Raw genomic sequence first — 11,172 nt, forward strand, 5'->3', positions numbered from 1 at the left:
TTACAAGCATCTCAATGAATCAAGCACGCTGTTTGACATCAAAGATGTGAGGCAGTTGGTCTTGTGTACTAAAAGTGCACCCTTAAACTATATGGCCATACTGGTAGCATTATTAATTAATCACTAAATTACAAGTTGCAGAGTCTATTCAGTTCTATACTGCCTTGGTATATATACTGGTATTAAGACTATTACATCATGGAGATGGGGTATCAATTTTGTTTTGTGGCACCATCTTGTGTTGTTTGCATATTATGTACTGGTTAGCTCTGCCACTACTAGATTATACACAGAACACTTGTTAGCTTTGATTAACTCCACCATTATAACAATTACCACAATTACATAACAAGGTTACAGTTTAGGATTAACTAGCTGACAACAGACCGGATTTGCGAAAAGGGATCTTCCACACACATCCAATTTACCAACTTTGACAACTCATAACTTTAGATTGGAAACTATTGATTTGAAACTTGATCAGTACTGAGAACCAACATAGCTTAGTAGTTAGAGAAAGTTTCAGGTTAATATGTTCCTAGAATACTGAGTTTATGGTCTTCTGAATTCATAGAATTGGATGTGTGAGGAAGACCCCTTTTCGCAAATCCGGTTACACCTTGTTTTGAAATCTCAATTTAATTATTGTTGAGAGCACTGCATAATATTAAAGTAAGATCACTTGATCCAACACTCTTGAGTTAAAAGCAAAGTTGATGCTCGGAATTGGGAAAAGACAACATTGCTGTTGACAGTTGTTATACTAATAACGTGACGTATAGACAACTGATGTGGTATCATAAGGGCATGTTGTCAAAAAGATTTTATTGACATAGTAGGTATCTATTCTTTATTAGTAATGAAGAATTATATAATTGTCAATAAAATCATTGGGCATAACACAAACTAATATAGCCATAGCTATGCACAGACCACATCCAGATAGGCTCTCATTTTTCATGACTTTGAAACAGGTATATACTAAGAATAACATTTTGCATGATTACAGTTAAAGCAAGTACCACACATCACGTGTTTTAACAACTAATATTTATAACAGGGCCAGTATATTATGGGAAAACTTTTATATGGGTTGGAAGAAAATATATAATTATGGCTGAACGTAGATTTACTGGTCCATTTTGCACTATATTCACACAGTGAGTGAATTTTACCACTAATTTCTTCCACAACACTCCATGTACTGTTGTAGTACCAACAGTCACTAATATTGTAGTTACCCTCACTGCACGACTATCATGGCAACTTCACTAGTTTATTTTCCTGTGTAAGATGTAGCTTATAACTTATAGATGCACTACACTGCTGTACCTTTGTTAAACCAACAATTAACCAAAATGATAAACAACAAAATCAACAATAAAAGGACAAAAATATAATGGTAAACTTCCTAGCCTAACCTAGAACCTAAACTATACACCTAAGGCCTAGAAAAAGTTTCATAGATCTTGTCCAGAAAACATAGCTTGGGTTTAGTTGGGTAGAATGCTTAGAAGTTCTCGTAGTGGTGATAGAAGGCAGGTCCTTCATATCGGTTCGTAGCAGCACAAGCAGCTTCAACATTCTTTGTCATTCCTGGTGGTCCACAAGAGAATACACCTACAAGAACAAAACATGGTGAAGCAGATGAAAACTCTATTGGTAGTTTATCTTACCAATCTTAGGCACCAGGAAATGTTCCTCTTGAAGGCTGTCAAAGAAGTGGTTGAAGTCTGGTCTGCCAAAGTGAGTCACTGAACGCAGACCAGTGAACAAACTCTTGCCAGAAATCTTCTGGAAGTGACGCTCACAGATGTACTAAGAAGAAAAACACAAGTCTAAATATCTTGTTTTGCACAATGTGACTGTGTGTGTAGTATAATTATATAGTTACTTGTTCTTACCAACATGGTGGTCCTGAGGTCAAACTTGTCAAAGAACTGTGTGATGAAGATGTGGATCTCAACAAGGTTCTTTACATCCTTCTCCTCAACTTCACGGATGATATCGGTCAGCCACTCAAACTGGTGTTGAGTACGAGTCACCCAGATGAAATATACCTGCAAGATAAAACAGCTATCAATAAATCATCCATGTTACAATCACAGCTCCTCACCTTCTTGCTCTGGACACGTGCACCGATGGAGAAACGATTTACAAGTTCTTTAAGGATGGAAGCAAATGGAGTTACTCCAATTCCACCACCAACCATGATAGCAACATCAAATCGGTACCAATCTTGGTGACCCTCTCCAAATGGACCATCGAGCAGCAGTTTGGGGAAAGGTTGGCCACGGAGGATGGCTGGGTTGAAGCTCTCACGGAAGTTCTGGGTCCAGGGTCCGACGGCACGAATGTGGAGACTGAGGTGTTCCTCATGAGGTGCAGAAGTGAGTGTGAAGGGATGGTACTCTCCAGGGTTCTGAGCCAAGCTGGCAATACGCACCCACTGACCAGCCTTGTATTCAAAAGTGATTGGCCTCTTGAAGTAGATTCCGATAACCTGAGATGGTAGGAGGTCAGCTCGTACTACAACAATTTCAACTTTGTTACGACCAACACTGATCAGTTGATCAATGGCGAACACGATGGCAGGTCCCAGGAAGAAGTTACCAAACAAAGGATCTTGTACAAGACGTCCAGAGCCATGGAGGAACATGAAAACGTAGAACACATAGTACCAATGATGAGTGAACCAGAAGGCCTGGAAGACATAGCGACGAGCATACTGCACCGCAAACACATACATCACCACTGTAATCAGTGAAAGTATAAAACCAGAAAATCCTGTAAAAGAAAAAGATATGGTAATTTCACAAACATGTTCATAAGAGTACGCATATGTGTGACACATGGGTTACAGTATATCATACTAACTAACCTGTAGCAGTTAGGAAGAGCCAGTAGCTAAACTTGGGCAGCTGATGGGTACGATGGAACACCTCTCGGAACAGACATGTCAAATCATTGGCTGTCTGAGTTGAGATGTGGTAGAAGTTGATGCCGTGCCCAATGGCGTGCATGATAGTGAAGAACAGTGCAGTGAGAGCAATGATCTTGTGGAAGGAGACAGCGGCATCAAAGGGGACATACTGGTTCAATGGTGTCTCCCTGAGGTAGGTGATGAAGTTACGAGCCATTGTCAGCAGCAAGATAGAATAGGTCCACATCATACAAGAAGCAGCTCCACGAGTAACTGTGACACCATAACCAGCAATACGACGTAGACCACCATGTTCACGCTCTACAGAATAATCTACAGTAAGAGACAACACAATTACACTACTATTTTCACACAGCTAACAGATACCCTTTATACTTAAGCCATGTGATTTTCCTTCTACTTACAGTAAGCTCTCTCCACAAAGATGGCTCCAGTTACAAGGAAGAACATAGAAAGGTAAAAGATGTGTAGCTTGTAATTCTCAACCCATCGCTTGAAGGCGGCAAGCCATCTCTCTTCTGCAGAGACAGGTCGTGTACGTCTGGTAGTTGGAATATCGGCAGTGACAGTTGGTTCAGGTGGAGCTCCACCACGTGGATCAGTCTTGGTGGTACGAGAGTATGCCTTGATGATTGTACGACGAGCACGAGCTGGTGCAGTCTCCCTCTGACGGTACCTTGATGGCTGATCATCTACAGAACATAAACGATTATTTAAATACTTAATTTTTACAAAGCTACCTTCTGGTTTTTCCTTCTTGATGCTCGAGTCAGGCACATCTACATCATAGCCAGTGATGTTGAGACGAGCATTGTGCAATTCTTCTTTGTGGTCACGGAGTAGAACATTGAAATCTTCCAAGGTCAGTTGCTGTTTGTTCTGGAAGCCAGCAGCAGCAAACATAGAATCGATGAGTTGGTCAAGTTGATCTGGGTTGACGCTGGTATTAACAAGCTCCATCATTCCCTTCAACATGTTACAGAACTCGTCACGAGTCAGTGAACCACTCTTATCCACATCATACATGTCAAACATCAGCTTCAGCTTATCTTCTGGGCTACCACGGGAGAAGATGACGATCATGTCAAGGAATTCTCGGAAGCTGACAAAACCATTACCATCCTGATCAATAAGTTGGAACATCTGATCAACGAACAAAGAGTCTGCCTTCAGAGACATAGCTTCAGCAAATTCCTCTCTAGTCAATTCACAGTCAAGTACATCTTTCCTCTGCCTAACAATGGAACCAGCTTGAGTTTGTTCATAAGCATCTTCACTGAACACAGCTTTGAAGAAAGCCTCCAAAAGTTCCTGTCTCTGTTTCTTGGTGAAGGCACTGGCAAATAGAATGCTCCTAACTGGCTCTTCAATCTCATGTCCTATCTGGATCTCATCAAGGAATGCCTCTATCTTTTGGATCATGGTGGCACGTTCATCAGGGTTGAGACAGCGAATGATAGTATCGTACTCATGAGGGATCTTGAGACACAAGAGGCGACCATCATCAAAAGCACGCTGGATTATGATCTGTGACTGATTGCGTAGATCAATCTTGCGGTAGACTGTACTACCATAGTATAGTGTCATCTGTTTTCCAGGACCAAACTTGATGCTGACAGTTCGTGTCTCACTCTTTATACCGGCCTTCAACTCTAGTGCAAGCATAGGTGCTCCAGTACCATCAGTTAAATCTGTGCCTTCAACTTTCTTGGCTCGAGATGGTCTACCACTGGCAAGCAACTTGGCCGTGCGATGTTGGTTGTACGCAGCCAGCAGGAACAGAACCATAATACAAGCAGCAGCATAGATGAAACACAATCCCCAAATGAGAGGTACTTGGTAGTCACTCTCTTCGTAATAGTCAAAGGTCATCAGTTGCCTACAGTCATCTGTCCACAGTTCACTGAGCTGGAATGGTTGGGGGCAATTTGGTGCAATGGGTCCTCTACTACCATCATTACGTCGGCCAATATACTCGAAAGGATTGTCCTGTAAAGCATCAGGGTGTATGTCGGTCACCAGCAGAATTAGATCTCGGAAGGTTAACTGGGTGATTGATGCATACTCATCATCATTAAACAGTCTAATAATTATACAATATACAGAGGATAACAACACACACCACACTACACACACACACAAACATGCACACACCACACTTACCTATTTTGTTTATAATCTTCATACCAGAAACGGTCAGCATGTCTTATCCTCATAAACTGGTCGAACAGGATTTCAGAGAACAGTTCGCCTGGTCCATCCGTTGTAGTTTCTGCCATACCACAAGCCCAGATGTCACACCTATCTATGTCATCACCATAAGCATCCCTGATACGCTCAATAGCTGCTGTGATTTCCTGTAAAACAATAAACATGTCTGGTCACTTAACCACCACACACAGCACACACTCACATCATCAATTCCATAGTATGGATTAATTTGTTCAAATCCAGTTAGTTTCACAAGACCATAGGCAAATCGAGCAGTGTTGTAGTCAGGTAGACCATGGTCCCTGGCTCTCTGCAGGTTGATAGCCATCAAATCACGACGTGAAAAATCCAGTGGACCAAAAACCTGTAATACATCATAAGTTAGTTAGTGATATACAGCAGCACATATACATACGCTAAAGCAGTCATCATAGCTCATACCTGTCCTCTCAAATCAGGAGTGATGATGAAATCTTCCCTCTCTGTAGCACCAGCAGCCATTCCCTCAATGAAAGGTCCAATGTTGGACCACTTGATTGTCTCTTGTGGGTTGAAATAAGATTGGCAGGTACGCACAGCAAATATGCTGGGATCATTACGATACGTCATTGTCTCAGTGTCTGTGGAATTATCAGGATTAACCCATGTGTAGTTCCGGCTTTCATTACTGGTACCCCGCAAGTCTAACCCTGTTGTAGTGATTCTCTCACTGATGTAGTTGCTATTTAAGGTACAAAATGGTATTATAATCATTTTACTATTTATTCCACTTACAATCCATCCTGATCTGATTGATCATAGAAACGATCAACAATCTCAAAATAACTGCCTCGCACATAATTCATGGAACGATTATTCGCCGTGCTGTGATCCTCAAGATGACTGTTTGAGGCATCGTTACTGACTGTTGGCCCAAAATAGCATATCCTCCGGCCATTTCTACAAGTAAACAAAAAGATCAGCATAATTTTTAAAAATAATGTGCCAGTGTGTGTAAACTAAATGTTGTTGATAAATGACATACTCAAATGTAGTTCTTCTCCTCCAGTTGGCTGGGGTTACCATGGTGTGTCCAAACCTCATAGCAGCTGACTGATAGATGTGTGCAATCTGAGGATTAATGGCAGGATTGTAGCCAGTTGATGACTCAAAGTAGGTACTGTAGCCTGGAGTAGCATTGTATGGTGGTAATCGATCATCAAAATCTCTGAACTTGTTCTCCAGAAACAGTGGTAGCCATTCTCTGTAGGTGATGTGCTACAAGTATATACACACTAACATACATCCTCATTAAAAAGACATCCTATAAGGTAGGAACACCTTGACAATCAGCAAATATTACCTGGTAAGTAGCGATAGTAAATATGCGGGCACGGTTGTACAAGAATTCTTCACTTTTGGTGATATTGTATCGACTATAAGTTGTCTGTAGTTGCTGTGCCCACCAGTTGTGTACACGGAACCAGAAGATGCCCATAGTGAGCAAAAATGCATTCTCATTTCCTCTTGGGTTACCAACGGCTATAAAAAGTAATCAACATTATTTTATTGAAAAATGTGAACTAGCTACAAATACAATTCACTCACTCATGCAGGCACACACAGACAGACTGAATACTACAACACTTACTCCAAAATCGGTTCACTTCATACAAGGAATGGTTAGCAGGTGGTGGAGGGTTTATAAAAGGCAACCCAAAGTCTTCGTTACTTCGTGGAACTTGCAGATAGATAGGCAATTTTCCATCAGGATCACGAGCTTTTCCTTTAGCAAATATTGGATTGGGAGTATAAGCTAGTTCGCCACCTTCAAAACTTCTAAGAACATCAGCCCATGCCTTGAATGGTCCATATACCAAACCACCATCCATCCATGGAGTGATTTCATTCAGCTAAGCACAAACACATTAGAGTAAAGCACCAACAACACAAAACTCTAGACATTCAGCCTGCATACTGGCAATATACCAACCTGTTGTCGAGGGTTGTTTGGGTTGTAGCCAGTGAGGAAAGAGTAACGTGTCCTCAAGAATGGTATTGAGAGGTCACCACGGCAATAGGGATCATAAAGAGGATGACAAATTGGGATCTTCATGTTCTCATACTCTGGTGGACAGCCAGGCCTCTGAGCATCTAATACTTCCTCTACAACTTGCTGACCTAATTAACAGTAGGAAAAATTTTAAAACTTACACAAAGTTGCATGGCTTCTTACCATAAAAAGTAAACAAGGCAGTTCTTGCATCAGAGCCTCTTCCTGTTAACCCTTCAAAGGTGAGGTTACTGATAACTAGCACATTTGGTCGGTCATATCCTGACAAGTCATAAACGCCGTCCAGGTAATGGATGGGTACTTTTCGTTCCAGAGGCATATCTGGTAAAACACATTATAAGTTGCGGTCCAAATATGACCAATTGTTATATGCGCCTACCTGCACCTCCCCAGTCCGGGTGAGCGGGATTGTTGTACCATCCATCGTAAGACTCGTATTCGTACTCGCCTGAAATACAACAAACAAATGTATACAAACTACAGGTAGTTGACAAGTAACTACCTTCTTCCGCGAAATACAGTGATATGTTGCGAGCTGGTGTGAATTCACTAGCGTTAATCTTTACCTCTATGTGAAAATTTTCCTCATGAACTGCATACGCAGTAGTGGTTAAAAGTACGGCACAGAAGGCCGCCAAAAGTCGAGCCATTTTTCCTTTAGGACTCTCAACCAGTATGGCAAACTCGGCTAGACTGACTACGTGCGAGGCTGCAACTATGCAAATTTATACGTGGTAACGAAGTCCTACAAATACAGGACGCTACACTGGTGGACTCTGTACTTATGCCAAATCACACAGACCTTAATACTTCTCAGGTGTTTTCGAGGGTATTTACTGCTCAGTCCTTAGCCAGCCAACACTGATACCATAGATTATAGCTATAGAGGACACGCACGCCTGCATGCCGGTGCTCTGTCGTCCTTTTTTTTTAGCGTACAGCTTTATGGCTTTGTGCTGTGTAGCAGCCACGTGTTCGTATTTGCTACACGTTCGCTATAGCTAGTAGCGATAGCTATTTTATATGGGAGATATTCCCCACGTGATTTCAACGAATATTTTCGCGAATATTAATCCACGGAAATATATCATGTACTCCAGTGTTTCGGCCACTCCAAATAAATTCTCTGTTTCCCGTCCTGGACTCAAGCATATTTGCATGCGGGCGGGCGGTCCATTTCCATTATTTCATTATCAGATTGGCATCTTTTCAAGCCTTTATTTGCCTGGCACAACCATAAAAAGCTGCACAAAAGCATGCTTAAGCTTGTTCCTTCCCTTTTAAGTTGCAAATTAAAATAGCACAAACGTGAAGTTTGTGCCGACTTGATAGCACTGCTGACACGTGAGCTTACCCTGTTTCAAGATGGCTTTTACTGAGCCTGTCAGTATGCAAGAATAACCGGAAAATAATGGAAGAATACGGAATAATGAAATAACTAGATGCGGGCGGTGGACGGGAAACAGAGAATTTATTTGGAGTGGAGGAATTCTCCTTTGGGGGGGAATCAGGAAGTGGGGGGTGACCAGGTGAGAGTCTACATAGCTATAGTTGTCCGAGTTCACAACAACAATGTCAATGTGAAACAGTTAAAATAGTTTCCAAACTGGCTAGTCATTTAGCTACGGCTGTGTCATGAGTGTTGATTTTGATTTTGGTGATTCGGTGAAGCCAGATCCTATGGTTGGTAGAGCGTGAAGCAATTCAGAGACGAGCTGCACGCTGGGTGTGTGGTAGCAGATGGAATCCTCATTCACATAACTGGTCCAAATCTTCTACTTCTTGTTTGCAGGACCTAAGATGGCCTGCGCTCCATACTCGTCAGTCCTATTTTACTATAACTCAAGTACACGATATTTTACATGACAGAGTTTCTATCCTATTCAACTCACATTTCAAGTTTTCAAGCACCAATACTAGATCCCATTCACTTTCACTTACCACATCATCATCCACCATTAACGCATACCGTTTTTCTTTTTTTATAAATTCTCCATTTCTTTGGAACTCAGTACCTGTAGAAATTTTACAAATTTCCAAAGCAATTCCTTTTCGGATGGCACTTCGTCGATTTCTGCTCAGCTAACCTGATTTTGTAATTTTCTTTGTTTTCTTTTTGTATAGGTATGTAGTTGCCATGTGTCATGTTTCTGCTGTATGTTTTATTTTGTACTTGTAACTGTATGTATGTATGTATGTCTTTGTAAGGGGAACACGTTTGCAGGCTTTGCCTTTTGTGTGACCCTTGTCTTTTGACAAAAATCGATAATCACAGGGCACAGCTGAAAAACAGCCTCTTCGCTGGAAAAACAGCCTCTTCGGCTGATGCTGTTTTCCCTGTATAAATACTACTAATAAATAAATAAATAAATAAATAGATAATCTAATCTAATCGTGATGCATGAGTGTAGTAGTGATGGATGTACAATCATGTGCACCTCATGTCCACAATTATTCTATTAGTAGCACGCTGTGTATGTTCAATCTGTTGAATATATCTAATCAAAAACAGCCAAGCTGTAAAAAAAGGTGCGGCCCCCAAAAAGGCCATGGTGAAAAAAGATGTGAAATCCAAGGTGGCGGCCAAGAAATGGCTGTGATGGTAGGTTAATGGTAAAAATTTTAATAACAACAATTCAGGTGAATTTGTGCCACTATCAAATTCACCTGAATTGTCGTTATTAAAATTTTTACCATTAACCTACCATCACAGCCATTTCTTGGCCGCCACCTTGGATTTCACATCTTTTTTCACCATGGCCTTTTTGGGGGCCGCACCTTTTTTTACAGCTTGGCTGTTTTTGATTAGATATCACTTCTTTTTGTATTTGTATACTGCAAAGCCAGCCTATGGCTGGCTTTGGGGCTTTTTTAACCCATGTGTTTTTTTATTTACCACAGGAAGAAGAAAAGAACTTATAGAAGATTTTTAATACTTCAATTATTTTTGATTTTATTAGTAATTATACAAATTATATATATATATTTATTACATGCCCATTATTCCCCACAGTATATTTTTTAGCAGCTGATCTCTCTACTGGGTGACTTAAAATATAGCTGAACTATATACAGGATGGTTTCTTTGTAGCTGAACTCTCTACATGATGGTTTCTTTGTAGCTGAACTCTCTACAAGGTGACTTCTTCTAGCTGAACTCTCTACAGGGTGATTTCTTTGTAGCTGAACTCTCCACATGATGGTTTCCTTGTAGCTGAACTCTCTACAAGGTGACTTCTTTTAGCTGATCCCTACAGGGTGATTTGTTTGCAGCTGAACTCTTTAGGTGGTGATTTCTTTGTAGCTGAACTCTCTACAAGGTGACCTCTTCTAACTGATCTCTCTACAAGGTGACCTCTTCTAACTGATCTCTCTACAGGGTGATTTGTTTCTAGCTGAACTCTGTACAGGTGATTTGTTTGCAGCTAAACTCTCTACATGGTGCTTTCTTTGTAGCTGAACTCTCTACATGATGGTTTCTTTGTAGCTGAACTCTCTACAAAGTGACTTCTTCTAGCTGAACTCTCTACAGGTGATTTGTTTGCAGCTAAACTCTCTACATCCATGGTGGTTTCTTTGTAGCTGAACTCTCTACATGATGGTTTCTTTGTAGCTGAACTCTCTACAAAGTGACTTCTTCTAGCTGAACTCTCTACAGGTGATTTGTTTGCAGCTAAACTCTCTACATCCATTGTGGTTTCTTTGTAGCTGAACTCTCTACATGATGGTTTCTTTGTAGCTGAACTCTCTACAAGGTGACTTCTTCTAGCTGAACTCTCTACAGGGTGATTTCTTTGTAGCTGAACTCTCCACCTGATGCTTTCTTTGTAGCTGAACTCTCTACAAGGTTACCTCTTCTAGCTGATCTCTCTACAGGGTGATTTGTTTCTAGCTGAACTCTCTGCAGGTGATTTGTTTGCAGCTAAACTCTCTACATGGTGCTTTCTTTGTAGCTGAACTCTCT

The 11,172-nt window shown here is 41.0% G+C and overlaps 1 protein-coding gene across 2 annotated transcripts; it reads right to left on the minus strand.

Annotated features, from left to right (window-relative positions):
• Window positions 1-1,349: 1,349 nt before the first annotated feature.
• Window positions 1,350-7,925, minus strand: LOC136257190 (dual oxidase 2-like). Of its 2 annotated transcripts, XM_066050261.1 has the most exons (18): window positions 7,711-7,925; window positions 7,588-7,656; window positions 7,371-7,529; window positions 7,128-7,315; window positions 6,786-7,047; window positions 6,498-6,676; window positions 6,180-6,412; window positions 5,930-6,094; window positions 5,597-5,876; window positions 5,358-5,519; window positions 5,108-5,301; window positions 3,685-5,027; window positions 3,349-3,636; window positions 2,882-3,256; window positions 2,117-2,787; window positions 1,905-2,060; window positions 1,677-1,818; window positions 1,350-1,620 (listed from the first exon to the last, which is right to left on the minus strand). In XM_066050261.1, the coding sequence occupies exons 1-18, from the start codon at window positions 7,856-7,858 to the stop codon at window positions 1,511-1,513; spliced, it is 5,124 nt and encodes a 1,707-aa protein (XP_065906333.1). In that variant the 5' UTR covers window positions 7,859-7,925; the 3' UTR covers window positions 1,350-1,510. The 2 variants fall into 2 exon arrangements, with proteins under 2 accessions (XP_065906333.1, XP_065906332.1); XM_066050260.1 differs by having other exon boundaries at window positions 3,349-5,027.
• Between the last annotated feature and the right edge of the window lie 3,247 nt (window positions 7,926-11,172).

The sequence above is a fragment of the Dysidea avara genome, chromosome 6, assembly GCF_963678975.1.
Source record: "Dysidea avara chromosome 6, odDysAvar1.4, whole genome shotgun sequence".
Taxonomy (NCBI): domain Eukaryota; kingdom Metazoa; phylum Porifera; class Demospongiae; order Dictyoceratida; family Dysideidae; genus Dysidea; species Dysidea avara.

Bases quoted from the DNA above. Each gene is read 5' to 3' on its own strand.
- LOC136257190 (XM_066050260.1), bottom strand. From the start codon at position 7,858: ATGGCTCGACTTTTGGCGGCCTTCTGTGCCGTACTTTTAACCACTACT. The intron at 7,316-7,370 runs GTAAGAAGCCAT...ACTGTTAATTAG, and splicing joins TGCCTTGTTTACTTTTTATG to GTCAGCAAGTTGTAGAGGAA. The intron at 6,413-6,497 runs GTAATATTTGCT...ATATACTTGTAG, and splicing joins TTACTATCGCTACTTACCAG to CACATCACCTACAGAGAATG.